This window comes from Antechinus flavipes, chromosome 1 (assembly GCF_016432865.1).
Source record: "Antechinus flavipes isolate AdamAnt ecotype Samford, QLD, Australia chromosome 1, AdamAnt_v2, whole genome shotgun sequence".
Classification (NCBI taxonomy): domain Eukaryota; kingdom Metazoa; phylum Chordata; class Mammalia; order Dasyuromorphia; family Dasyuridae; genus Antechinus; species Antechinus flavipes.
The window spans coordinates 252,346,163-252,373,353 of record NC_067398.1 but is presented as its reverse complement, the minus strand read 5'-3'; the positions used below and the strand labels follow the sequence as shown (position 1 = coordinate 252,373,353).

Here is a 27,191-nt window from a genome sequence, read left to right as displayed (position 1 = left end):
GGGCTCCCTTCCAGGAAATCAAGATAGAGGGAAAGGCTTCATGAAAATAGAGCAAGGTCCCAATGAACTTTTTGCTGATTTAGTGGGATGTTTGCAAACAGCTATCATATGAACTATTGGTGAAAATGCAGCAACAGAAATTATGATAAAATAGCTTGCTAAGGAAAATGCTAATGAGGATTGTAGAAGAATTATACTGGGACTACACAAGAATGCTCCTTTAGAGAAAATCATAAGATGCTGTGCCACAGTGAGCACAAATGCCTTTTATACCCAGGCTATGATGCAAGACACGGGAAGATGGAGTCCCTCTTGGCAAGGGACTTCCACAGAGACTCACCAGTACTTTCAATGTGGTAAAGTAGGGCACCTGAAAGTTCAATGTTGGCATAGAAACAGAGTGAGAAAACAGGGTGAAAGAACAAGACCCAAAACCCCATGTCCAAAATACAACAAAGGCTTCCATTGGTCCTCAGAATATAGACTGATTCAGGGAAACGGGGTGAGGGGCCAGCTCCAGGGCTCGAGGCAAAAAATAGGTGGGGTATGATGGCAGCCAAGGTTATACCCAGAGAATCTTTAGAAGTTCAATACTCTGACATGATCAATCAGTCAAAAAGCAATCAGATGGGAGAAAGGGATTGCAATTGGGGAGCATACAGGTTTTATAACCCAACAGAAGGGCAGTGTCCAGTGCAAGCACTCCAATATAATCGCCAGGTAATGTGGAGAGATGCAGAAAGTGGTGAATGGAAGGAACCAGATAGGCTAACTGTTTGGGGGAGAGGGTTTGCTTGTATCTCTACAGATGGAGAAGGAATCAGATGGGTGCCAATGAGCACTTTGAGAGAGATAGAAAGAGAGAAAAAATCTTGAAACAAAAAAGACCTAAGAAACATCTGACACTGAAAGAGCATAAGACTGTTATAGAACTTATAGAGACTGTTAAAGTTACAGACACTATTATAGAAAGATAAAGAGACTATTACAGAGCTTCAAAACCCATAGGAATCACTGGATTCCCTGAGATGAAAAATTGTTGATAAAGACTGTTGCAGGACTTCAAAACCATCATTAGATTCTCTGAGACACGATAAGATTGATGCAGGACTTAAAAACCCTTGGAAATCACTGGATTCTCTGAGACATAAGACTGATACAAGACTTCAAAATCTGCAGGAATTACTGGATTCCCTGCCACATGAAGTAATGGTCAATAGATTGGTTTTGGACATGTATGATTCCTCATGTTGATTCATGTTGTTTGTTACATCACAACACGACATATTTGTCCAGGTTCTAAACATGTCCTTACTATAGATATCCAATCATATTTTTCTCTCTTTCTGTCTCTCTCAAAGTGCTCATTGGCACCCATCTGATTCCTTCTCCATCTGTAGAGATACAACATATAGCCTGTGTTACTATGTACTTGTGTAATACCTCCCAGGTTGATGGATTTATGTATACCTGATTCAAGTGAGACCCTTCAGAAACTTGCTAACAAAATCTAGTTTGACTCTCCATTTCCTTTGGTGTTTTCATCTCCCTTCCTGAGATGTCAGAGAGAGAGGATGTGATCACCTCCTTTTATGGTGTTTTCACTCCTCTTTCTGAGAAGTCAGAGGTGTGATCAACTCCTTTTTGGGGTTCTTACCTCCCTGAGAAGTCAGGGAGGATGTGACCACCTATGTTCTAAAACAAAAGAAAGTGGGAGATGTATAGAGGCAGAACTATGAAGAAACATTGGAACAAGGTGTTAACTCAGAGGAATTGATAATACAATGGTTATCTAGTTTAGCATGGTGATTAATAGTTCTCTAGTTCAGTACATGTACTTAGTACTTAATATAGTTCTACAAGATTGATACCTATTCTACAAGATTCACACCTATGATGATATAATTATAAGTATATATAAGAGCCAACAAGGACTGCATGAGAGAAACATTCCATCCTGGCCTGTCCTCCTGCTTCCCCAACTAAGACCAAGGCTGGTCCAAACACCTTCAGAAAGCTAAACCAGAACATTACACTTCTGTCTGAATAGTGCTTCAAAATATATACAAAGTGTTTTCATTTGCTGTTTCCCTAGAGGCCATTATCAGATTTCAAAAAGTTGAAATTCTCTTCTCAAGATGTACATCTTAGATTCTACTTTGTGAAACTTCTAGCAATATTTTAAATCAGTAATACTCCAGATGATGTCTAGTTTTCCCATCTTCATCATTTCACCAAAATAGCTTTCTCCAAAGTTATGAAAGATTTCTTATCTGATCCAGTGGCCTTTCCTCAGTTAACATTCTCCTTGACTTCTCTGTAGCCTCTGTGATCACTTCTCCTCTCAATGATACTCTCTTCTCTCTAGGATTTTGGGACGCCACTCTCCACTGGTTTTCCTCCTACCTATTTGAACACGCCTTCTCTTTCTTCCCTCAGTGTTCTATCCTGGGTCCTCTTTACTGTGTACACTACTTCATTTGAGGATCTCATCAGCTTCCATGGATTTAATTACCATCTTTATTCTAATCTACCTTTCCTGCTCTAAACTCTTGATTGACCTTTAATCTTCCATCTCTAGCTATCTTTTAGACACCTTAAATTGGATGCCCAATAAATACCTGAAAATCAATATGTTTAAAAGCAAATTCATTATCTTTCTCCTTATTCCTTTACCTCTTACCTTCCCTATTACTTTGGAATATACCACTATCTTCTCAGTCCTTTAGGTGTGAAACCTAGATGTCATCCTGGATTCCTCATTGTCTCTCACCTTACCATATACAAATTGCCAAGGCCTGCTGATTTCATCTTTGAAACCTGGCCTGTTAAGCCTCCTTCTCTCTTCTGACACTTTCACTACTTTAATCCAAGGCCTTATCATCTCACACCTGGATTACTGCAATAGTCTGCTGATTTGTCTGCCTGTCTCAAGTCTTGCCGTTCAGACACTAAAATGATTTTCTTAAAAGATAAGCCTCACCATCTCATCATCAAAGTCTAGTGGCTTCCTATTACCATCAGAATCAAATACAAAATCCTCTGTCTGGCATTAAAAGTATTTCAATTTTCTCTTACACTTCCAATTTTTTTTATACCTTACTTCCCAGTATATATTCTTTGATCCACTGATACTAGCCTTCCTGGCTGTGTCATAATCAAGACACTACATCTTTGATTCTGAACATTTTCTCTGACTATTCTCCATGCCTTGGATGCTCTCCCTTCTTATCTCTGCATATTGTCTTCTCTGGCTGAAGTCTCAACTAAAATTTTATCATCTATAGCAAGATTTTCCCAACCCCTCTTAATTCTAGACCCTTCTCTCTTTTAGTTATTTCCTATTTATATTATTTAAATAAGCTCTGTGTGTGTGTGTGTGTGTGTGTGTGTGTATACACAGAGATGTGTATGTGTGTATGTGTGTGTGTGTGTATATATATATATATATACATACATACATATTTGTATATATTTATACATATTTGTTTGTTTATTGTCTTCCTCATTAAACTGTAATTCCTTGAAAGCTGAGATTGTTTCTTACCTCTAAATTTTGTATTCCCAGAGACTGGCATAGAGCCTAATACTTAGCAAGTACTTTATAAATGCTTAATGACGGACCAGCTTATTTATTGAATGATTTTTATCTATTTCCCACAAATCTGATTCTCAAATTACCACTAGATCTTTGTTAGTTAAAAAATGGTTAAAAACATGGCAATTGCATTAAGTTGTTTTGCTATGTTTCTTTGTTATGAGAAAAGATTTTGTGTGATATAAAGTCACTGGGAAGTGATAACTATGTTAAAAAAAAATCAATAAAACACCATAGTGTTTGATTTTCTGTCTAAACACCGTTTTTTTTTTTGGTTTTAATAACACCTGGAATACATATAACTACATAATCCAAGGGATATATTTGTATGTAAATAGTCTTTAAATCCTACCACTGATTACAATTACAATTAAAATATGCAGCATTTCTAACAAAAATAAGTCTAAATGCTATATTGACATAACCAAGTATAGCTCTCAAATGAGTATTCAACATGAGGTAAATTTCTTTCAGGCAATTATAAGAAATCCACTTTCTTGATACTATAAGCAAATTAGAAGAGCAAGGGATAGTCTACCTGTCAGTTCTGTAGAGAAGAGAAGGATTTATGGCCAAAGAAGAAAACATTATAAAATGCAAAATGGTTAATTTTGATTACATTAAGTTAAAAAGGTTTGTGCAAACAAAGGTAACATAGCCAAGATCAGAAGGGAAGAGGAAAGCTGGGAAAAATTTTTTTTACAGTCAGTGTTTCTAACAAAGGCCTCATTTCTAAAATACATAGAGAACTGAATTAAATTCATAAGAATAAGTCTTTTCCTAACTAATAAATAGTCAAAGGATATGAACTTTTCAGATGAAAAAATTAAAGCTGCTTCAAGTCATATAAAAAAAGCTCTAAATCATTACCGATTAGAGAAATGCAAATTAAGGCTAAATAAGTTATGGTATGTAAATGTAATGGACTATTATGTTCTATAAGAAATGATGAGTAGACCGATTTCAGAAAAGTCTGGAAAGACCTACATGAACTAATTAATGCAGAGTGAAGTGAGCAGAACCAGGAGAACACTATACATAATAACAAGATTATGTGATGATCACACAGAGATAATCACAGTTGTGATGGACTTGGCTCTTCTTAACAATGCAGTGATTCAAGGCAATTCTGATACAGTTGGGATGAAAAATACCATTCCCATCCAAAGAGAAAACTATGGAGACTGAATGTGGTTTGAAACATAACATTTTCACCTTTTTGTTTGTTTGTTTTCTTTCTTATGTTTTTTCTCCCTTTTGGTCTGATTTTACTTATACAATATGACAAATATAGAAATATGTTTAATAAAACTGCACATATTTAACCTATATGAGATTACTTGCTGTCCTGGGGAAGAGGGAGAAAAGGAGAAAAATGTGGAACACAAAGTCTTACAAAAATGAGGAACACAAAGTCTTACAAAAATGAATGTTGAAAACTATTTTTTCATGTAATTGAAAAAATGAAATACTACTGAAAATTTTAAAATGGTGAACATGCTGATTTGAAAAAAAAAAAAAAAACGTGAAATATGTATATGAACTGATGCTGAGTAAAGCAAGCAGAACCAGGACAAGAACATATACAGTAAAAGCAAAATTGTGTGATGATCAACTCTGACAGACTTGGCCCTTTTCAGCAATTTAATGATCCAATAAACTTTGGATGGAAAATGCCATTCTCTTTTTGTGAGAACTATGAACACTGAATGCTGATTAAAGCATACTGTTTTCACCTTTTTTTCTTTCCTCCTCTCCCCCCACCCAATGGTTTTCCCCCTTTGTTCTGATTTTTTCCTCACAACATGACTCATGGAAATATGTAAAAATATGAATGTACAGTTATAACTTAAAAACAATAATAAACAATTAAAAATATATCTGTGCTTAAAAGTCAAAAGCAAAACACAAATGATAGAAAAAGAAAAGGAAATGAAAAGTAAAAAATTTTTATGAGCAGAAAAAAACTTATTCTACTACACAAGTGGGATGTAAAATTCACATTGATGTTCTTTTAAAAAATACTTACTGAGCCACTGAATGAGAGGAACAGCTTCAGGACCACATCCTCTGAGAAAGGGGGATGTCGAGCCACCAGGTTAATGAAGCGTTTCAAAGCTCTCCGTCTAGTCTCAATGAACTCTCTGTCAGCTAGAGGAAATAAAACTGTATGAACATTTACAAAAGAAATTCTATTGTCCCTCAATCTCATCAAAACTGGAGGTCTTACCATCCTCAGTAACTACATTCTTTCTACATTCAAACAATCCTGAATCTGGTACACGGAAATAAAGTTCACAATTTTCCAAATTGGCTCAATGAGTTCCTAATCCTAGGAACATAAGCATCATCAACACAACAAAGCCAAAGAAGCTTTGGAAATTCAGGAAAGGCAGGAGACACATGTTCTACTTATTACTGCCAGGTTTCACTTTGTACAAATAACCAATGCTATACTCATTTTAATTTGAACTGCATATTTCTATTGAGTTGGAACAAATAACATAATTTACACAACTGTAAATTCAAATAGCAACCATTTTGTGGACTTTATTATTTGCACTAATGGAACTAGCCATATTTTGAAAAGTTAGGCACTGATGAGGAAAACAACAAATCTTGTTTGCTATATAACAGACTGGGAACTAAATTGGATTGCAAGCTATGTACAACTAAATAAAAGCCTTCTTGTTATGAATAAATGAGTTCTGTTGTACTTTTACATCTTAATTAAAATCAATTCTACTTCCTGAAACTTGCAAGTCCTAGCCTAGTCTATTTTATAATGGCTTCAAATTAAAGGTTTTCATTCATACTTTTTTCTACTTAAGGGAGAAAAAGAAAATAGGAGCTTATATTTTATACTAAAGAATTCTTGGGCCTACTCACTAATAATACACATTATTTTAAAAAATCAAATGATAAGACTTCCATTGAATGATTAATTTTTCTTTTAAATATAATCAAGTATCTTTTTATGCTATTTAAAATTTTTAGAGTTACTAAATGAATTTTTGTTTTCATTTTTTATTCCTGATCTGTAATTTCATCAATGTGAGAACATACTTTTATAGAAACTACCTCCAATGCTACATACAACATATATGTGGTTTATAGTTGTGGAGAATTGCCTCTTAATCAAGGGGCTAAGTGACTTACCCAATATCCTACTGTTAATATTTATCAGAAGCTGGATTAAAAACAAGTCTTTGCTTTAATGCTGTCCAGATTCCAAATCTATCTAATTCTCTAACTTTAGCAAACAAAAATTGAAAATCTTTGGTAAATTCAGAAGTTATTTTATGTTTTCTGTTTCATGCTATGTATGGCATTCTTTGGACTCCTCAAAAGGAGTATATGATGTGTATAATTCATTACAAAGCATCTTTCTTTCTACCCATTCCAAATTCTAGGTTACCAAGGATGTCAATGAAATGGCAGGGCAAGAAAATGCATTAATCCAAGAGTGGAACCTAAATGCCCATGGAGATTTGAAATGAAAGATTATGCTAACAAAAAACTACTACTATTTGAATTACAATAATTAAGTAAACTTTAACATAATGATGCTGTTTTCCTTTCTGCCATTCCATTTGCCAGAAAATCCAGCTTTACCTCCCAGCATTCTCTTGGGTGGAAGTGCTGGCACCATTCGATAGGGGAACTTTTGTAGCAGTATCTCATGGAAGACCACAAAGTCATTATACCTTCTGTACACGGATGACTTGAAGCGCTAGAAAAAAAAATTAATACTCAAAATGGATAGTAATAATGACCAGATCCCATTATTCATGCTTTCCTTCTTTCTACCTCAACAATAAGTAAAAAGTAATGAGCACCATTTCACCAATTTTCTAATGATTCCTCCTTACGCTAAGGGAAAAAGAAATCTAATGATTTCTTCAAAACAGATTCATGTTATTATCAAATTTTTAATATCATGATGCTTTTATTCTATATGAGTTATTATTAGCACTCCAATGTTGGAAAATAAAGATTAAAAAAAACCCAAAGGACCTACTGAAAAGGTCTTTGGACTCTACAAAACTTTCAGAAGTATATAAGAGCTTCTTACCCATAAAAGAGATAACCAACAGGCAAGTAAAATTGTAGCTACATCTCATGTACCATGTTTCTTTTTTGACTCATAATGAAGCCATTTAAAAACAAAATATTCCTCACTCTCAGCATAAAGTATTTCATTTTAGATAAGGCTCACTACCCAAGTCTTTGATCAATGCTAGGGCAAGCAGTACTTTAAAAAAACTAGATTTTTATTGCAATCTTTGGTCTTATCCTCCTGCATATCCTCCTATGGTTCTCATTCATGCCCTTCCCTGAAAAACATCTTCACTTTTCCCCAATTTGTCTTTTCCCTTTCCCCCATACTCCCATATCTAATAAGATGGCAAATCTGGTCAATTCTAACTTAATAACATCTTTCACTTCTACTTCTCTACACTCCAACTACCAATACTCTAGTTCTGGCCCTCATCACTTCTTAACTATATTATTATAATTTCTTCTATGCTGCTTTGTAGCAAGAGATTTTATGTGGAAATGTAGCTATGAACAGTGATCCAGCTCATGGAACCTCCTCTTTCATCTACTTCTAATGGGTCCCTTGAATACAAATACTATATAATGGAACAGTTCTCTATTATATTTCTTTTTTTTTTTTTTTTTGCTGAGGCAATTGGGGTTAAGTGAATTGCCCAGGATCACACAGCTAGACAGTGTCTGAGACCAGATTTGAACTCCGGTCCTCCTGACTTCAGGGCTGGTGCTCTATCCACTGCGCCACCTAGCTGCCCCTACTCTATTATATTTCACGGATAGGCTCATCCCAAAGATAAAAAACAAAATACACTATTATAATTTTCTATGACTGAGTCAAAACTATCATAGATCAACTAATAAGCATTTATTAACTTCTTGCTACATGCTAGGCATTGTACTTACCGTTGGCGATACAAATATAAAAATTAAACAAAGTCTATTCTCAAAGACCTAATAAGGAGACAATATGTACACATATTGTACACAAACAGTGATTTGGGGGGCAACAACAACTATATAATAAGAAAAGGCTAATTCTTAAATCAATAAAGCAATCAACAAGTATTCATCAAATGATTATTACATGTCAAACACAGTTCTAGACACCAGAGATGGAAATTCAAAAAAAAAGTTCCTTCCTTCAGAGAGCTCATTCTAAAGGAGGAGATGTTTAAGGATCCAGAAAAAATATGAAAAATAAATAAAAGGTAATTCTAAAGGAGGAGACAATAAATATCTATCTAAATACAGAGAAAGTGTATGAAAGATAAATACAAGCTAAGTCTTGAGAAGGGAATACTAGCAATGGAGTAGAACTTGAAAAGTACTACATAAGAGATTCTGTTGGAGCTGAACTTTGAAGGAAGCCAAAGGATCCAAGAGCAGGACAAGGAAGGAGTGTACCTTGGTGTGGGGAGGCAATTTGGGCAAAGGCACCTAAATGAAAAAATGTTCCATGTAAAGAACAGTTTGACTAGATCACAGAGTACATACAGAGGAACAAATATGTAATGAACCTGGAAAGGTAGTTTGGAGTCAGCCAATTAAGGACTTTAAATGTCAGAGAAGAGTTTGTATTGAATCCTAAAGACAACTGGAAAACACTAGAATTTATTGAGCAAGCAAGTGATGTGGTCATAGCCATACTTAGGAATACAACTTTGGGAGTTATATGGGAAGAACTAAATTAGAGAAGGGAGTTACTCAAGTTACTCAAGGTACAGATGTCCAGAAAAAGGATGACAAGGACCATGATAATAGGTATGCAGTGGGAGAGAAAAGGATGTATTCAAGAGATAGTGTGAAGGTAGAATTGGCAAGAGTTGACAACTGATTGGACATGGAAGGTGAGGCAAAGTGAAAATTGAGTCTGATTTCTCAGGTTTTAAACTTGAATGACCTGAAGGAGGCAGCACATGAACTGAGTTTTGAAGGAAGAATGGGTGCATTCCAAAAGGCAAAGAGGAGGGGGAAGAATATTTCAACTATAAGGAAGAACAACCTTTATGAATGCACAAGGGTACGAGGTGGAATGTCATATATAAGAAACAGCAAGTCAACTAGAAAGAGTATAGAGGGAGAGGAATGTCTTATGCCTAAGTAATCAGATAATTTACATTATTAAAGTATAAAGGTTCTATAAAAAAAGACTCCAGCCTGATAACCATTATTTTGGGGGAGTTATATACTTCTTCTAAAGAATTATAAAAGCACAGAAAAGACTTCATTCTGATCCTTCTCCCCATGGAGTTTAATTTAAAATCAAAAGAAACTACTTAGCCCCACATTCTAGTACGCAGTTGTTTTCTAAAATTTCAAAATTATTGCCAAAATAAATTAAGCTAATTCATGTCTATCCTTGAGAGATGGTCATAATAAAGACTATAAAAGACACTTTGGGACAGTAGTTAGGATAATTAATTAGCAGGGATGTTGCAGGGCAGGATTACATGAGGAACACAACTCTTTAAGAGATTGCTACCTTATTTTTTTCCCTTACTTTTGAACACTTCAACTTAATACAATTGCAAACCGTGATTTTTCTGTACTTCTTTCCCACCTCCTTCTTTCATTTTCCTATCATATAGAAATTCATTACCAGGCTTGAAACTTCATACTCCACATGTTTCAGGAAGAGGCCCTTCTTCTCAGGAATAATCTCCACCTGCACAGTGTCCCTGGCCAGCAGCTCCTGAAGGGTGTAAGACAGCAGTAACGGGTTTCCTTGAGGCATCTGCATTCGAAATGAATCTGGCTCTTTCTGTTGGACTACCTGAGGCTTTGGCAAGTCTGAAGAATAAACAGAGAACACATTAAAAGCAGTTTAGGACTTTTTTCTTTAGGATTTAAAAAAAAAAGTCATCACATGAGACAACTCTTTAGGATAAGTCAGAAGGTTACAGAGGAAAATACAAAAAAAAAAATTATCAATAAAATTAAAAAAAAAAAAAAGCTTAGGAAGAAGCAAGCTCTGATCTGCTTCCCCTTCTCTTCACTATATGCTTCCTCAGCATCTGGACTCTGACCAAACAATGCAACCAATCCACTCCTTGCACATATTACACATACTCATTCATTCTAGATTCACAGCTCAGCTGAAATGCCTTTCTGCACATTCCAAGCACCAGTCAGTTGGGCTCCCCACTTGCCTGTGAATCAGCAGATGTGTACACTTCCTTTCTGGAAATTGCTCAAGAAAACTACTCCCTCACAGAATGAAATCTGATACTCTCCTGGAGTCAGTGTTATGGAATATTCTTTATTATTTTAAACATGCTTTAATTATTTTTTTAAAAATCCCTTCTACCATTAAGAGGTATCAAAATGAGGAGAAAAAATAATGAACTTAACAATTTCCCCAGTATCTCTCATACTTGGAAGAAGCCTCAGAGGTTATCTAATCTAACCCATTCTTGAACAAGAATCCAAGCTACAAAATCCCCAACAATAAGTCATCCAGACTGGGCCCAAAGGACTATCATTCTGTGCATACCCTTTGATCCAGCAAAGACTCTATTGGGTCTGTTTCCCAAAGAGATCATAAAAGAGGAAAGGGACCTGTATGTGCAAGAATGTTTGTGGCAGGTCTCTTTGTAGTGGCAAGAAATTGGAAACTAAGTGAATGCCCATCAGTTGCAGAATGGCTGAATAAATTGTGGTATATGAATGTTATGGAATATTATTGTTCTGTAAGAAATGACCAGCAGGATGATTTCAGAGAAGCCTGGAGAGACTTACATGACTGATGCTGAGTAAAGTAAACAGAACTAGGAGATCATTGTACACAGCAATAAGGCGACTTTGTGAATTTCAACATGTCTAATGAACATGGCTCTTTTCTACAATAAGGTGATTTAGGCCAATTCTCATAGACTTGTAATACAGAGAGCCATCTGCATCCAGAAAAAGATTGTTGGGACTAAACGTGGATCACAACTTAGTATTTTCAATTTTTTTGTTGTTGCTTGCTTTTTTTTTTCTCACTTTCTTTTTGATCTGATTTTTTTTCTGCAGCATAATAAATGTGGAAATATGTACAGAAGAATTGCACGTGTTTTGTTTCCTAGGGGAGAATAATGGGAGGGAGAAAATTTTGTAATGCAAGGTTTTTCAAGGGTGAATGTTGAAAACTACCTTTGCATGTATTTTGAAAATAAGAAGTCATTCAGGTTTTCCTTGAAGATCTCTAGTGGGAAGTGGGAGAAGAGACACAAAGCCACTGCACTTCCCAGCGTCTTCTTGTAGATAGCTCTTTTAGAAAGTTTGTCTTTATTGTCAGCCTTAATTTCCGCCCATCTCCTAGTTCTGTCCTCTGTGGCTAAATGGAGCAGATATATTCCCTCTTTCCTATGACAGCACTTATTCAAATCTCATACAGCATAATCTCAAAGCCTTTCACAATCTTTCCCCTTTTGGCAAAATCCTTATTTTCTTTCCTCTACAAGGCAATCTATCAATTGAAAAAAGCCTGAACACATGATTTGGAAATTTAGTAGAATATAATTGCATCATGAATGAAAAGGAGAGTTTCAGAAAAATCTAGGAAGACTTAGAACTAATCCAGAAAGAAGTGAGCAGAACCTAATAAATCATAGAATAATTCAGCAATTTGTAAAGACAAACATATTTCCAAGACTCAAAAAGTGATGAATTCAATGATCAATGATGAGTTAAACCACCTCCTATAAAGGAAGTGATGGACTCAAAATGAGTAAGGATACACATTTCTGATCATGGCAAAAGTGGGGGCAAAAGTTTTGCTTGACTATACAAATGTGTTATAAAGATTTTGCTTTTTTTCTCCAAGTAGGGAAGGTTTGAGAGGAAAAGAGGATAGGAATAAGACTGCCCCAAAAAGGAGGGTAAAGGGAGCTACTGAAGCATTTCTAAATGCACAAACAAGAATAAAAGGAAGTGCAAACTCACAGACATAGGACAGCTTCAAAAGTTATGTTTTTAATTTATTATGTATTGATAAAATTGGTATTTGTGATTTATAATATGTAATATAATAAAAGAAAGGAAGTTGTACACAATAGACCTTCATAGCTATGTACACAATCAATCCTCTTTCTTTTCTATGTCTATGAAAATGTTCATTTTATTTGATGCTTGCTTAGTTCAGGTTTTTTTTTAAAGAGGTGTATACAACCCAATGCAATATTCTAGGTAGTGTCTAAACAAAGCCAAGTACCTCAGTGTTATTATTACATCTCTAGTCTTGAAAATTGTCCTTCTTACTAAACTATGGGATTGTATTAGCTTTTAAAAATTTTTATACTACACTGGGACATCATACTGAGTTTTCAGTCCCCTGAAACCCAACATATTACTCGTAACTGCTATCCAGCCATACCTGCTCCATCCTGTACTTGTGAAATTGATTTTTTTAACCCCATTGCAAGGCTTTATATTTATTCCCATTATATTCCATCCCAATGTTCTAACCTGCTGAGATCTTTTCAAATCCTGATTTTGTTATCCCATGTTAATAATCCTCTTAGCTCATACAGGTCCCTTTCCTTTCTTTAGTATCTCTTTGGGGTATAAGCCCAGTAGAAACACTGCTGGATCAAAGGGTATGCACAGTTTGATAACTTTTTGAGCATAGTTCCAAATTGCTCTCCAGAATGGCTGGATGTGTTCACAATTCCACCAACAATGTATCAGTGTCCCTGTTTTCCCACATCCCCTCCAACATTCCCCATTATCTTTCCCTGTCATTCTAGCCAATCTGACAGGTGTGTAGTGGTATCTCAGAGTTGTCTTAATTTGCATTTCTCTGATTAATAATGATTTGGAGCATATTTTCATAGGTCTATAAATAGTTTCAATCTCTTCATCTGAGAATTGTCTGTTCATATCCTTTGACCATTTATCAATTGGAGAATGGTTTGATTTCTTATAGATTAGGGTCAGTTCTCTATATATTTTGGAAATGAGGCCTTTATCAGAACTTTTGATTGTAAAAATGTTTTCCCAGTTTATTGTTTCCCTTCTAATCTTGTTTGCATTTGTTTTGTTTGTACAAAAACTTTTCAGTTTGATATAATCAAAATTTTCTATGTTGTGGTCAATAGTGATCTCTAGTTCTTCTTTGGTCATAAATTCCCCCCTCTTCCACAGGTCTGACAGGTGAACTATCCTATGCTCTTCCAATTTATTTATCATCTCATTCTTTATGCCTAGATAATGAACCCATTTTGACCTTATCTTGGTGTACGGTGTTAAGTGTGGGTCAATGCCTAGTTTCTGCCATACTGATTTCCAATTTTCCCAGCAATTTTTTTTTTAAATTTAATTTTATTTAATAATAACTTTGTATTGACAGAATCCATGCCAGGATAATTTTTACACATCATTATCCCTTGTAATCACTTATGTTTCGTTTTTTCCCCTCCCTCCCTCCCCCCCCCCAAGATGGCAAGCAGTCCTATATATGTTAAATATGTTGCAGCATATCCTAGATACAATACATATTTGCAGAACCGAACAATTCTCCCGCTGCACAGGGAGAATTGGATTCAGAAGGTAAAAATAACTCGGGAAGAAAATCAAAAATCAAATAGTTCACATTCATTTCCCAGTATTCCTTCTTTGGGTGTAGCTGTTTCTGTCCATCATTTATCCAATGAAACTCAGTTAAGTCTCTTTGTCAGAGAAATCCACTTCCATCAGAATACATCCTCATACAATATCGTTGTCGAAGTGTATAATGATCTCCTGGTTCTGCTCATCTCACTTAGCAACAGTTCATGTAAGTCTCTCCAGTCCCCTCTGTATTCATCCTGCTGTTCATTCCTTACAGAGCAATAATATTCCATAACATTCATATACCACAATTTACCCAGCCATTCTCCAATTGATGGGCATCCTTCCCAGCAATTTTTGTCAAATAATGCATTATTATCCCAGAAACTGGTGTCTTTGGGTTTGTCAAACACTATATTATTAAAGTTATTGGCTGTTTTGTCCTTTGAACCTAACTTATTCCATTGATCAACTAGTCTATTTCTTAGCCAATACCAGATGGTTTTAGTAACCGCTGCTTTATAATATAATTTTAGATCTGGTACAGCTAGGCCACCTTCATTTGATTTTTTTTTCATTAATTCCCTTGAAATTCTTGACCTTTTGTTTTTCCATATGAATTTTGTTGTTATTTTTTCTAATTCATCAAAGTAGTTTTTTGGGAGTCTGATTGGTATAGCGCTAAATCAAACTGCACATACCCTTTGATCCAGCAGTGTTTCTACTGGGCTTATACCCTAAAGAGATACTAAAGAAAGGAAAGGGACCTGTATGTGCCAAAATGTTTGTGGCAGCCCTGTTTGTAGTGGCTAGAAGCTGGAAAATGAAAGGATGTCCATCAATTGGAGAATGGTTGAGTAAATTGTGGTATATGAACATTATGGAATATTATTGTTCTGTAAGGAACGACCAGCAGGATGAATACAGAGAGGACTGGCGAGACTTACATGAACTGATGCTGAGTGAAATGAGCAGAACCAGGAGATCATTATATACCTCAACAATGATACTGTTTGAGGATGTATTGTGATGGAAGTGGACCTCTTTGATAAAGAGAACCTTAATTGATCAAAGATGGACAGAAGCAGCTACACCCAGAGAAAGAACACTGGAAATGAATATAAACTGCTTGCATTTATGTTTTTCCTCCCGGGTTATTTATACCTTCTGAATTCAATTCTCCCTGTGCAACAAGAAAACTGTTTGGTTCTGCACACATATATTGTATCTAGGATATACTGCAACCCATTCAACATGTAAAGGACTCTTGCCATCTGGGGGAAGGGGTGGAGGGAGGGAGGGGAAAAATCGGAACAGAAATGAATGCAAGGGATAATGCTGTAAAAAATTACCCTGGCATGCGTTCTATCAATAAAAAATTATTAAAAAAAAATAATCCTCTTAGCTTTCATGTAAATTGATACTTTTTAAGCACAACTATTTCTTTTGTCATTAAAAAAAATTAACATTAACAAGGTTAATTAAAACTCTCTAGGACACTGTTCTGGAGATCCTTCCAAGCTGATATCAAAACATTTATGACTACTCTTTAGGGTCAGCCACTCAACAAGTTTTTAATTGATCTATGTGGTATATTGTCTAGTCTCCATATTTTCACTCCATATTTTGTATAAGAAGAACAAAGACTAAGTGTAATGACAATATTTCCCTAATCTGTTAATATAACAACCCTGTCAAAAAAAAAGAACTGAATTTAGTTCAGAATGGGCTTTTCTTGAAGCTATGTTGATTTTTTACAATATATTCTTTTGTGGATAGTGATTTGCCATCTTTTTAATTAATATATTCTAAAACTTTATCAGAATTCGAAATTGAGCTCACTATAATTTGTTGAATCCGTTCTCTTTCCTTTTAAATTGATTATTTTATGAAACACAAGATGTTGCAAGAGTGAATGGTGAAAACTATCTTTGCATATATTTTGAAAAATAAGTTATTAGTAAAAAACAATTCTATTATAAACAAAAAAAAAAAAAATTGCCCTTTTCTAATCCTGCGCTATCTAGAAAATCCACAATCTTTCAAAGATGCTTGACAGTGACTCAGCATTCACAATTGTCAGTGCACGGTCCCTTAATGAGTAGTTAATTTGATGTCTAGGTGACTTGAACTGATCAAAAACAGCACGGTGCTTTATTACTATTTCGTTTTTACTATACTAAGGAAGTATCAATTCTTTAGTGACCCTTTTTGCGCTGTCTTTTCCTACATAAACATTATTATCAGCCTCTGCAATAAGAGTCGAGAAAGAGATAAAAGGAATTAGAGTAGGCAATGAGGAAATCAAACTATTACTCTTTGCAGATAATATGATGGTATACCCCAGAGATTTTACTAAAAAGCTATTAGAAATAATTCATAATTTTAGCAAAGTAGCAGGATACAAAATAAATCCCCATAAATCCTCAGCATTTTTATACATCACCAACAAAATCCAAGAGCAAGAGATACAAAGAAAAATTCCATTCAAAATAACTGTTGATAGCATAAAATATTTGGGAATCTACCTACCAAAGGAAAGTCAGGAATTATTTGAGCAAAATTACAAAAAAGTTTCCACACAAATAAAGTCAGACTTAAATAATTGGAAAAATATTAAGTGCTCTTGGATAGGCTGAGTGAATATAATAAAGATGACAATACTCCCTAAACTAATCTATTTATTTAGTGCTATACCAATCAGACTTCCAAGAAAATATTTTAATGATCTAGAAAAAATAACAACAAAATTCATATGGAACAATAAAAAGTCGAGAATCTCAAGGGAATTAATGAAAAAAAAAAATCAAATGAAGGTGGTCTAGTTGTACCTGATCTAAAATTATATTATAAAGCAGCAGTCACCAAAATCATTTGGTATTGGCTAAGAAATAGATTAGTTGATCAGTGGAAAAGGTTAGGTTCACAAGACAGAATAGTCAACTATAGCAATCTAGTGTTTGACAAACCCAAAGATCCTAACTTTTGGGATAAGATTTCATTATTTGATAAAAACTGCTGGGATAACTGGAAACTAGTATGGCAGAAATTAGGCAAGGACCCACACTTAACACCATATACCAAGATAAGATCAAAATGGGTCCATGACCTAGGCATAAAGAACGAGATTATAAATAAATTAGAGGAACATAGGATAGTTTATCTCTCAGACTTGTGGAGGAGAAAGAAATTTGTGACCAAAGATGAACTAGAGACCATTACTGATCACAAAATAGAAAATTTTGATTACATCAAATTAAAAAGTCTTTGTACAAATAGAACGAATGCAAACAAGATTAGTAGGGAAGCAACAAACTGGGAAAACATCTTTACAATTAAAGGTTCTGATAAAGGCCTCATTTCCAAAATATATAGAGAACTGACTCAAATTTATAAAAAATCAAGCCATTCTCCAATTGATAAATGGTCAAAGGATATGAACAGACAATTTTCAGATGATGAAATTGAAACTATTACCACTCACATGAAAGAGTGTTCCAAATCATTATTGATCAGAGAAATGCAAATTAAGACAACTCTGAGATATCACTACACACCTGTCAGATTGGCTAAGATGACAGGAAAAAATAATGATGAATGTTGGAGGGGATGTGGGAAAACGGGGACACTGATGCATTGTTGGTGGAGTTGTGAACGAATCCAACCATTCTGGAGAGCAATCTGGAATTATGCCCAAAAAGTTATCAAAATGTGCATACCCTTTGATCCAGCAGTGTTTCTATTGGGCTTATACCCCAAAGAGATACTAAAAAAGGGAAAGGGACCTGTATGTGCCAAAATGTTTGTAGCAGCCCTGTTTGTAGTAGCTAGAAACTGGAAAATGAATGGATGCCCATCAATTGGAGAACGGTTGAGTAAATTGTGGTATATGAATGTTATGGAATATTATTGTTCTGTAAGGAATGACCAGCAGGATGAATACAGAGAGGCTTGGAAGACCTACATGGACTGATGCTGAGTGAGATGAGCAGAACCAGGAGATCATTATACACTTCGACAACAATATTGCATGAGGATGTATTCTGATGGAAGTGGATTTCTATGACAAAGAGACCTAACTGAGTTTCAATGGATAAATGATGGACAGAAACAGCTACACCCAAAGAAGGAACACTGGGAAACGAATGTGAACTATTTGCATTTTTGATTTTCTTCCCGAGTTATTTTTACCTTCTGAATCCAATTCTCCCTGTGCAACAGGAGAACTGTTCGGTTCTGCAAATATGTATTGTATCTAGGATATACTGCAACATATTTAACATATATAGGACTGCTTGCCATCTAGGGGAGGGGGTGGAGGGAGGGAGGGGAAAAATCGAAACATAAGCAAGTGCAAGGGATAATGTTGTAAAAAATTACCCTGGCATGGATTCTGTCAATACAAAGTTATTATTAAATAAAATAAAATTTAAATTTAAAAAAAAGAAAAAGAAAAAAAGAAAAGAAAATTCCCAGAACCAGAAAAAAAATAAAATAAAATAAACATTATTATCCTTGTCAGAGAAAACAGAAGCCAAATGAGATGAACAGCTCTGCCTTTTTTATGTCATTTATCCACCAAGAGCAGTGATGCTATTCCTTCTTTGTTTTGGGACCAATGTTCTAACTTCCTCAATTTTTTCTGAATTCTTATTTTCATTATTCAAAGTGAATGATATCTTTTAGCTTTGATGTCAACTGCAATTTTTAAAAGCCTGTCATCTAGTTCCTTTGTCCAAGTCATTGAAAAAAAGATGCTCTTCTTTTTCCCAACGTAAATTTTGTCCTTGTTCTCAAACTTTACTTGCCAGCTATCCTTTAATGACACTCGTTGCCACTCCTTTAAAATAGATTGAGAGGAAAACATTATTTAAAAAGAGCAATTCATATTTGTATGTCAGGCTCAGAAGAACTGAGAAAATGAGAAAGTTGCTATGATTTTGTTGTAATGCTATAATTGTCTTTATAAGAGTGTGAGACCTCTCTTGTCTTTTAAAATTTTCCTGCTGCTTCTGTCTGTTAAATGAATGACAATAAAAGACAATATAGGATAGCATAAAAGAAAAAAACAGTAGTGAAGTATTTCTATTCAGTTTTTTTCAATTGAATCCAACTTTCAATAAAGACCACATCTGAGGTTTTGTTGACAAAGATACATTTCCTTCTGCAGCTCATTTTACAGATAAGGAAACTGAGGCAAACTGGGCCAACCAGAAATGACTGAGACCAAATCTGAACTGAAGAAGATGGATCTTCTTGACTCTTGACTTGCAACTCTATCCACTGCACCATCTAGTTGCCCGGGAAGAAGACTTAGTCTCTTAAGATTTGATGAAATCACTGAAAATAGACTTATGTCTGAGAGAAAACACATCCCAGAAGATTCTGGATTAGGATCATAGAAACTGAGAGTTAGAAGTAATCTTGGACATCAATTGCATCACAAGACAGAGAAATTGTAACTTAAACAATGATATAATAACTTATGTAAGATTACACAAACTACTAACAACAAAGGAACCGGAGTCTTTACATTTCCACAAACTCTCACGAAGCACTATGATATGTGGGAAATGATATAAAATTAGGATTTAAACTTAACAAATCAAAATCAAGAGTCCACCTAAGGAAAAGGCCAGTTTTTGTTTGTTGTTCAGTCATGCCTGACTCTGTGAATCCATGGACTATAGCACTACAGGACCTTCTCTTCTCTATGATCTCTTGATGTCTGCCCAAGTTCATACTTGTTGTTTCCATGACACTACCTATCCATCTCATCCTCTGTCGTTCTTTTCGTTTTGCTTTCAATCCTTCCTAATTTTAGGGTCTTTTCTAAGGAGTCTTGTTTTCTCATTATACAGTCAAAGCATTTAAGTTTCAGCTTCTGTATTCTACTTCCAGTGAATAATTTTAATTAATTTTCTTAAGTATTGACTGATTTGATTTCCCTGCTGTTCAAGTTCTCGTTACCTGAAAGCAAAGAAAAGGAAACCTCCACGTTGGGCCCCCCAGGATCTGCAGGAAGAATGCCTGAAATTTTCAAAAACAGTGCTCCCAAATTTACAATTTAGCAGCTTTTTTAGTGTTCATTTCAAGAAGATATATGTGAAACTGTTATTATCTGATATTAATGGCCTACAAGTCTACTTATGGCTATAATTCCTGGTCACAGTACTCAAAGAAATAACCCTTTAAATCTCAACTTTATTCAGCAAAACAAGTTACTCTATTACCCACCCAAATAGTAAGTAATTATTCAAATAGATTCAATTCCTGTCTAAACCCTTTGCAAAAAATCAAGGAAACTATAATAAAGCTTCTTGCTGAGAAAGCACTAAAAAGAAAATTTTTCTTTTAAATTATAAACAAAAGTTGATATTTGCCAAGAAAAAAAAATCTGAGTATGGCACAAACTTTCACATAAATAAATAAAACTAAGATTTTGTTATCCTTTAAAACTGAACAAAAATAAAATCCTTTGGATTTGTTAAGATTTTTTAAAATTGCATTTATAAAATTTAAGAAGCATATATAGAATGGTATATAACCAAGCAGACCCAAGTCAAAAAAATCACAGATTTGGAGATGAAAAAACTTTAGAGACCATCCAACTAGTCCAACCCTCTCATTTTACAAATTAGGAAATTAAGGCACAGAGATAATAAATGATGTGTCTGGGTCACATAGCTAATAAGTACCTGAGGTAGCACTGAACCTAGAACTTCTGACCCCAAATCGAGTTCCCTATAATGCTCTGTTTCTAATTGCTTTATTTCCTGGTTTTGCTTTACTGCTCTTCTAATGTTAAAAAAAAAAAAAAAAAAAAAAAAGACATCAACAAAATATATTTTTAAAAGCAACTAAATAATTTGAACTTGACCCAGATATCTGTAAAATACTGAGCTTTTTCTTCTCTTTCTCAAGGTAAAGTGTTTTCCCCAAAATTTAAGATATTACTCAGCAACATGTAATAGGAAACATAAAATTAAAATAAAGCTTTTTCTTATCTTATGTTTATCATATTTATAGCAATAGGTGGACTGCATAAGATTTCATTAAGAGATTTTGAAGTGAAGAGCTACCCTCAAACAACAAGTGATGAAGTGCATTGTAAACTTCAAAGGTATTTAGATTTCTATAATGATAACATATAATGACAAGATCTGACATAACCAAAGACTTTAGCCTAATAGCAGATGCAGCTATAAAAAGTGCATTTATCATCAGTCAGGCCTGAAATGTGTGCTAAGTGACAAGGAAAGACCCCAGTTTAAGAATAAAATTCATTCAGGGGTCAGGGACAGGAAGTATCACAAAATAGATGGTCAAACACATACAAGAAATCTAACTATATGAGTAAATGCCGGGAAGTACAATTTTAAAAAAATTTATCAACTGTCAAGATAAAATCTAAACTCAAGAATGTTCAACTAATCACATGCTAGCAACAGTACTGAACTTTGATCACATGAGGAATAATCAGAAAGAACATAAAAAAGAACTATTTTCAATTAAGAATATATTGTTTAACTCTTCCTTTGATTTCAAATATCTTAAAGAATTAACTGTTCTGTAAAAATGAATGAGACTGAAGAGATAAATCACAGGAGTTGGTATAAATGTAAAAACTATTCTTGTGTTAACCAATTGTATTGACCTCCAAGCATATCCTGTACTTTCCCATTTCATCTTTGTTTACACAACTAACTGAAAAGCTCCTCCCCTTCAAATCCTATTTTTCAATATAGTTTCCATCTGTTCTACAAGTTTCTTTGATCCCCTTTGTTTCCTCTCATTCACTTGAAGTCCCATAATATTTGTTTATTCTTCTCTTATATTAACATACTTTGCTTTGTTATGCTATTTAAAAAATAATGTCCTATCAAAATTGTAATCCTCTTAACCATTTTATTTTAACATTATATAGTTTTGGTACATAACAGAGAAAAATGTTCTTAGAAGAGAACATAGTAACCACAGATATATAATATATAAAAGAAAAAAGGTGATTTTTTTGAAGCATCTCCAACTATATACAAAGGGTGATACACTAATACTGTAATACTAATAGTATTAGAGGCCCTAATCACCATTCATAAATCATTCTGAGTCCCATTTTATGAACACATCTTTGTTTGCCATGGTAAATGAAGAAATATCTTTCTTGGCTCTCATTCAGGGATCCAATGAGAATCTAGGAGCTGCTTGGAGAGAAAGGGTATACAACAAGAGTCATAGGAAATAAATCCAACAGAGAACATAATTGGAAAACTGCACCAGGCAGATAGGTGGTGCAGTGTATAGGGCATGGAGTCTGGATTCAGGAAGAGTCAGCTTCCTGAATTCAAATCAGGCTTCAGACAATTTACAGCTGTGTGACCCTGGGCAAGTCACTTAATTCTGCCTCAGTTTCCTCATTTGTTAAATGAACCGGAGAAAAAAAATGACAAGCCACTCCAATATTTCTGCCAAGAAACCCCCAAATGGGGTCAAAGAGTCAGATACAACTCAACAGCATGGAGACAAGAGCTGTTGAAGATGGAGACTGGAAGGCTAAATTAGCAGCATAAGGACAGGATTAAAATACAATTCAACAAATCTTTATTAAATGCCTACAGCATGAAAGGCCTTATAATGAGGCACACAAAGACAATTACAAAAATAAAACAAGGGCTACCCTACAGGAACTTAAATTCTACTGGTATACCACATGGTAACACCCAAATCTGTGTGTGTGTGTGTGTGTATGTGTGTGTGTGTGTGTGTGTGTATTTGCATATATATATATATATATATATATATATATATATATATATATATATACACAAATATAAACATATACATAAAATAAAAAGAAAACAAAGAGGGAGAAATACTAAAAATCTGAGATCAGAGGAGATAACATGGAAATGATGACACTTAAGCTCAGGATGAAGTCTATATCCAAATTAGGATAATTTATACAAATGAAGAGAAGCAGCAGATGGTGTCTAGTTAATTAAGAGGGGAACTATTAAATTATAGAAGAAGAGCAGATAGGAAGAAGATTGTGGAGGACTTTAAATATCAGACTAAGTTTGTATTTTATCCTATGGACAATAGGAAGCCATTGAATATTTTTGAGCAATGTAGTACAATCAGATCTGTACCTAAGGAAGATTATTTTGGCAATTGTACAAAGGATGGATTGGAGACAGGAGAGATTAAAAGCAGAAAGATCAATAAGGAAGTATTGCAATCATCCAGATGAAAGGTGATGAAAGTTTCAACTACAGGTGGTTGTGGGAGTCAGTGGCTGCATTAGCAACAGAGATAGCTGGGGCTTCAGTGACAGAATGGGAATAGTAGCTATTTATGATTCCCATTCTATTCTTCATGCAATTACCAGAATCTTCTTAGCGCACTGACCATATTTTTCATTTATCCAAAACTCCTCTTATTTAACACACTGACCAAATCTCTCATTTACTTAAAAACCTTCAATGGTTCTCTACTGCTCACAAGATAAAATACAGATTCCTTCGTCTGGCATTTTAAACCTTCCTCATCAATTTGGTTCCAACTTATTTTCTACCATAATTTTACAATGCTCAGCTTCAAATGCTCTACAGAGCAAACTGGACTACTAACAGTGCCCTGAACTTGCCCTTCCACTTCCATCCCATTGTAGACAAACTTCCTGCAATTCTTCAAGGTCCAGCTCATCTATCACCTCTTCAATGATACCTTCTTTGATTCCACAGATGAAAACCATCTTTCCCTCTTCAAAGTTGTCTAGAGCAGAAGTGTCAAATACGTGGCCACCAGGGCAATACTAGTCTATGCTGCTGAACCAGATTAAAATATAATTGGGAAATATTTAACAAAATAAATAAAAATACAACAGAATATGAATAATACATATCAACATGTTTTCTAACTCAATATGTTTCTTATGGGGATCAATGGAGTACCAGTTTTGTTTTTTTTTAAATGTGATGTGACATCACTGATATAGAGCAGGGCTTCTTCAACTTTTCCCACTCATAACCCTTTTTACCATAAGAAATTTTTACTGGAGTCTGGGTATATAGGCATATGAAAAAAATCAAACATTTACTGATAATAAATCATGATTTTGTGACTTCCACAATCAATTACAAGACACCATATTGGGTCAGTTTAAAAAGGTAGGGTCCAGAACACTTTCTCTGGATCTCTCTTTACCTTTAAAACATTCTACCTTGTTTTATATTTATTGAATACAAAACACACCACCCTCAGCAGATTGTAAAGTCGTTAAGACCAGGGACCAAGGCATTTAAAAAAAATCTTTACCCCTTAGTACCTAGCATAATAACTTATTATCCTGGGTAGAACATATAAAATAAACATCTTTAACATGGACTTCTATACTTTATGCAAAGATCTTTTATAAATTCTGATATAAGCATAAGATGAAGACCAATGGGACTTCTGCACAGATGGTGGAGCTATGGAAAGGTTTACTTCGTTTTGGCTCTATCTCCCAAGATTACTTCAGTACAGCTGCAGATCCATGCTGGGAAACACGCTGGCCAAAAACTGACATGAACACTGTAAAGTAACACATTAGGAGTTATTCAGCAGCTTGTTTTGTTATTGGAAGAAAACCTTCTTTGGTTTTGGCCAAGCACTCATAACATGTTTTACGCTGCAGAAGTACTGCCGGATTCGGTCAACTGTTGAAGGGAGGTATTTCCAATAGCCTCCAAACTATAGCATGTCTAACCAACTGAAATCCAGTTCAGGGAAAATTCCATAGCTAGATTCTGTAGCTCAACAAAACATAGCAAATTTATACAGTACAATGAGAGATGGTTAAAAACCATAGACAGCCACAATTAAAGAATTCAATAGCTTTCCTAAAATACAATAAACTTACTTCCATTTACTCTACTGAATAAAAATCTAGTTTTTTCAGAAAAAAAGAAAATCTAGGCTACACTTTCACAAACAAAATTAAAGTAGAAGAGATATGATGCAAGTACACACAAAAATACACCACCCTCAATTACTCAACAAGAATATTAACTCAATCCTTGAATATAATTCTATGTGTAAAAGACATATACTGTTACACTGCTCAGATTCACTGATCAAAGAGTGTGCGCATGCACATATGTATGTGTGTGTGTGTGTGTGTGTGTGTGTGTGTGTATTCCTTAGATGTCCTGAACAATTACACAAGTCCTACAAGAAAAGAAAAATAGATTCCTTTCACAATAACAAATTGTGCTCAGAAAATGAAATTCCTCACCACTTTCACAGGCTATAATCACCTCAGGAGAGAATTAAATATCTAACTGACTAAGAGGAAATCTAAAATGTGTATTTGTGCTTAAACTTTCTTATTTCCTATAGGTGCGGATTCCCCTCTCTCCCATAAACACAATATTTTAAATAACACACAAGATCATTTATCTTTTCAATACAATACTTATCAAATTCATACTATATGGATCATTGATACCAACATTACCCTATCCTCCCTCTGATTTTTCTTGCAGAGAAACAACATAGTAAGGGAAGGGCAGGGAGACAGTACTGTTCTCAAAATGAGGAACTTCTGATTCCAGACACACCTGACACATTAGTGTTGAGTGACTGGCCAAGTCACAAAACAACTCAATGCTTAGGTAACTCTCTAATACTTAAAGTGGCAGAGAAGTGGCAACCTCCACTAGCAGGCAAGGGAGATTTCCACACTAATGATATCCCAGGACCAATCCCAATCTGTAGAGCATGGCAGGGATAAGTCCATGGGGAAGTAGAGAATCATCTTAGTTTAAATCTCCTGGGTTACTGTGTCTAGCCTGGAGCAAACTAATATACATGTTCTTGCCCCTAAAGGGGAATCATATTTAATGACTCAAAACCAATCCATAATAGCTGGATTATTGGCAATTTGGCAGAGGACAATATATGTAGGAAGGAATCACAGGAACATGGATTTAGAGTCAGACGTAATCTTAAAAGGTCAGAGTAGATGAAGTAACGGAGAGGGACACTGGATAGAGTGCTGGGCTTAGAGTCAGAAAGATTACGATATGCCCTAATATGACCCCAGCCAAGTCACTTACAACTCTGTGCCTCAATTTCCTCATCTATAAAATGAGGAAATTATATTCTGTGGCACTTGCGGTTCTTTTCAGCTCTAAATTGAAAAGCCTATGACTAGTTTTGCTTTTTTTTGCATGGTCAAATCAAAACAATTTCTGGAATATATCAAAACATTCAATGTTTATTGATTCACACAACTAGTAAGTGTCTGAAGCAGAATTTCCACCTAGATCTTTCTAACTGGTCTAATTCTGTTCTAGGTCTCTTATGGAACCTTATTTAAGAATAAAAAGAAAGGGGGCAGCTAGGTGGCGCAATAAATAGAGCACCAGCCTTGAAGTCAGGAGGACCTGAGTTCAAATCCGACCTCAGACACTTAACCCAGCCTAGCTGTGTGACCCTGGGCAAGTCACTTAACCCCAATTGCTGCAAATAAATAAATGAATGAATGAATGAATGAATGAATGAAAAATTAAATAAAGAGAATGCTCTCCTTACTCTGAATCCTCCTCCCAAATATTATCACATACGACTACTCTACATTCAAAATGCATAAAGAACATCCCAGAAACAGTGTCTATGTAAAGCATATTGTATTAAATTTCCAATTCAAGTAAAATAATGAGATTTGCAAGCCAAAACTCTTTTATCTAATTATAAGTAAAACTGGATTCTAATGAAGCTTTTTTTTCATATTTTCCAAATCAAGAGCATGATTTTATAGATCTTAGCAGCATATCTGTTTTTCATATGATCTTTGTAAATCACATGCTAATGGAGGCCTAGTCAGAAAAATCAAATCATTCTCAGACTTTACAATGCTTCTGACAAGGAGTGTGCTGAGATTCTCAATTAATTATTAAATTTTCACTGTGAGCATTTAAACATCAGAAATCAGCAAAAACTACCAATCAGACCTTGA

General features: G+C 34.8%; 1 protein-coding gene across 1 annotated transcript in view; it reads right to left on the bottom strand.

The window, feature by feature from the left end:
• SNX8 (sorting nexin 8) overlaps window positions 1-27,191 on the bottom strand; it is a 53,622-nt gene that overhangs the window by 12,602 nt on the left and 13,829 nt on the right. Inside the window, exons 2-4 of the mRNA XM_052000097.1 lie at window positions 10,257-10,447; window positions 7,214-7,331; window positions 5,628-5,749 (exon numbers count right to left, since the gene is read on the bottom strand). Of these exons, the coding sequence (XP_051856057.1) occupies window positions 5,628-5,749; window positions 7,214-7,331; window positions 10,257-10,447 (431 nt within the window). The remainder of the gene's footprint in view (window positions 1-5,627; window positions 5,750-7,213; window positions 7,332-10,256; window positions 10,448-27,191) is intronic.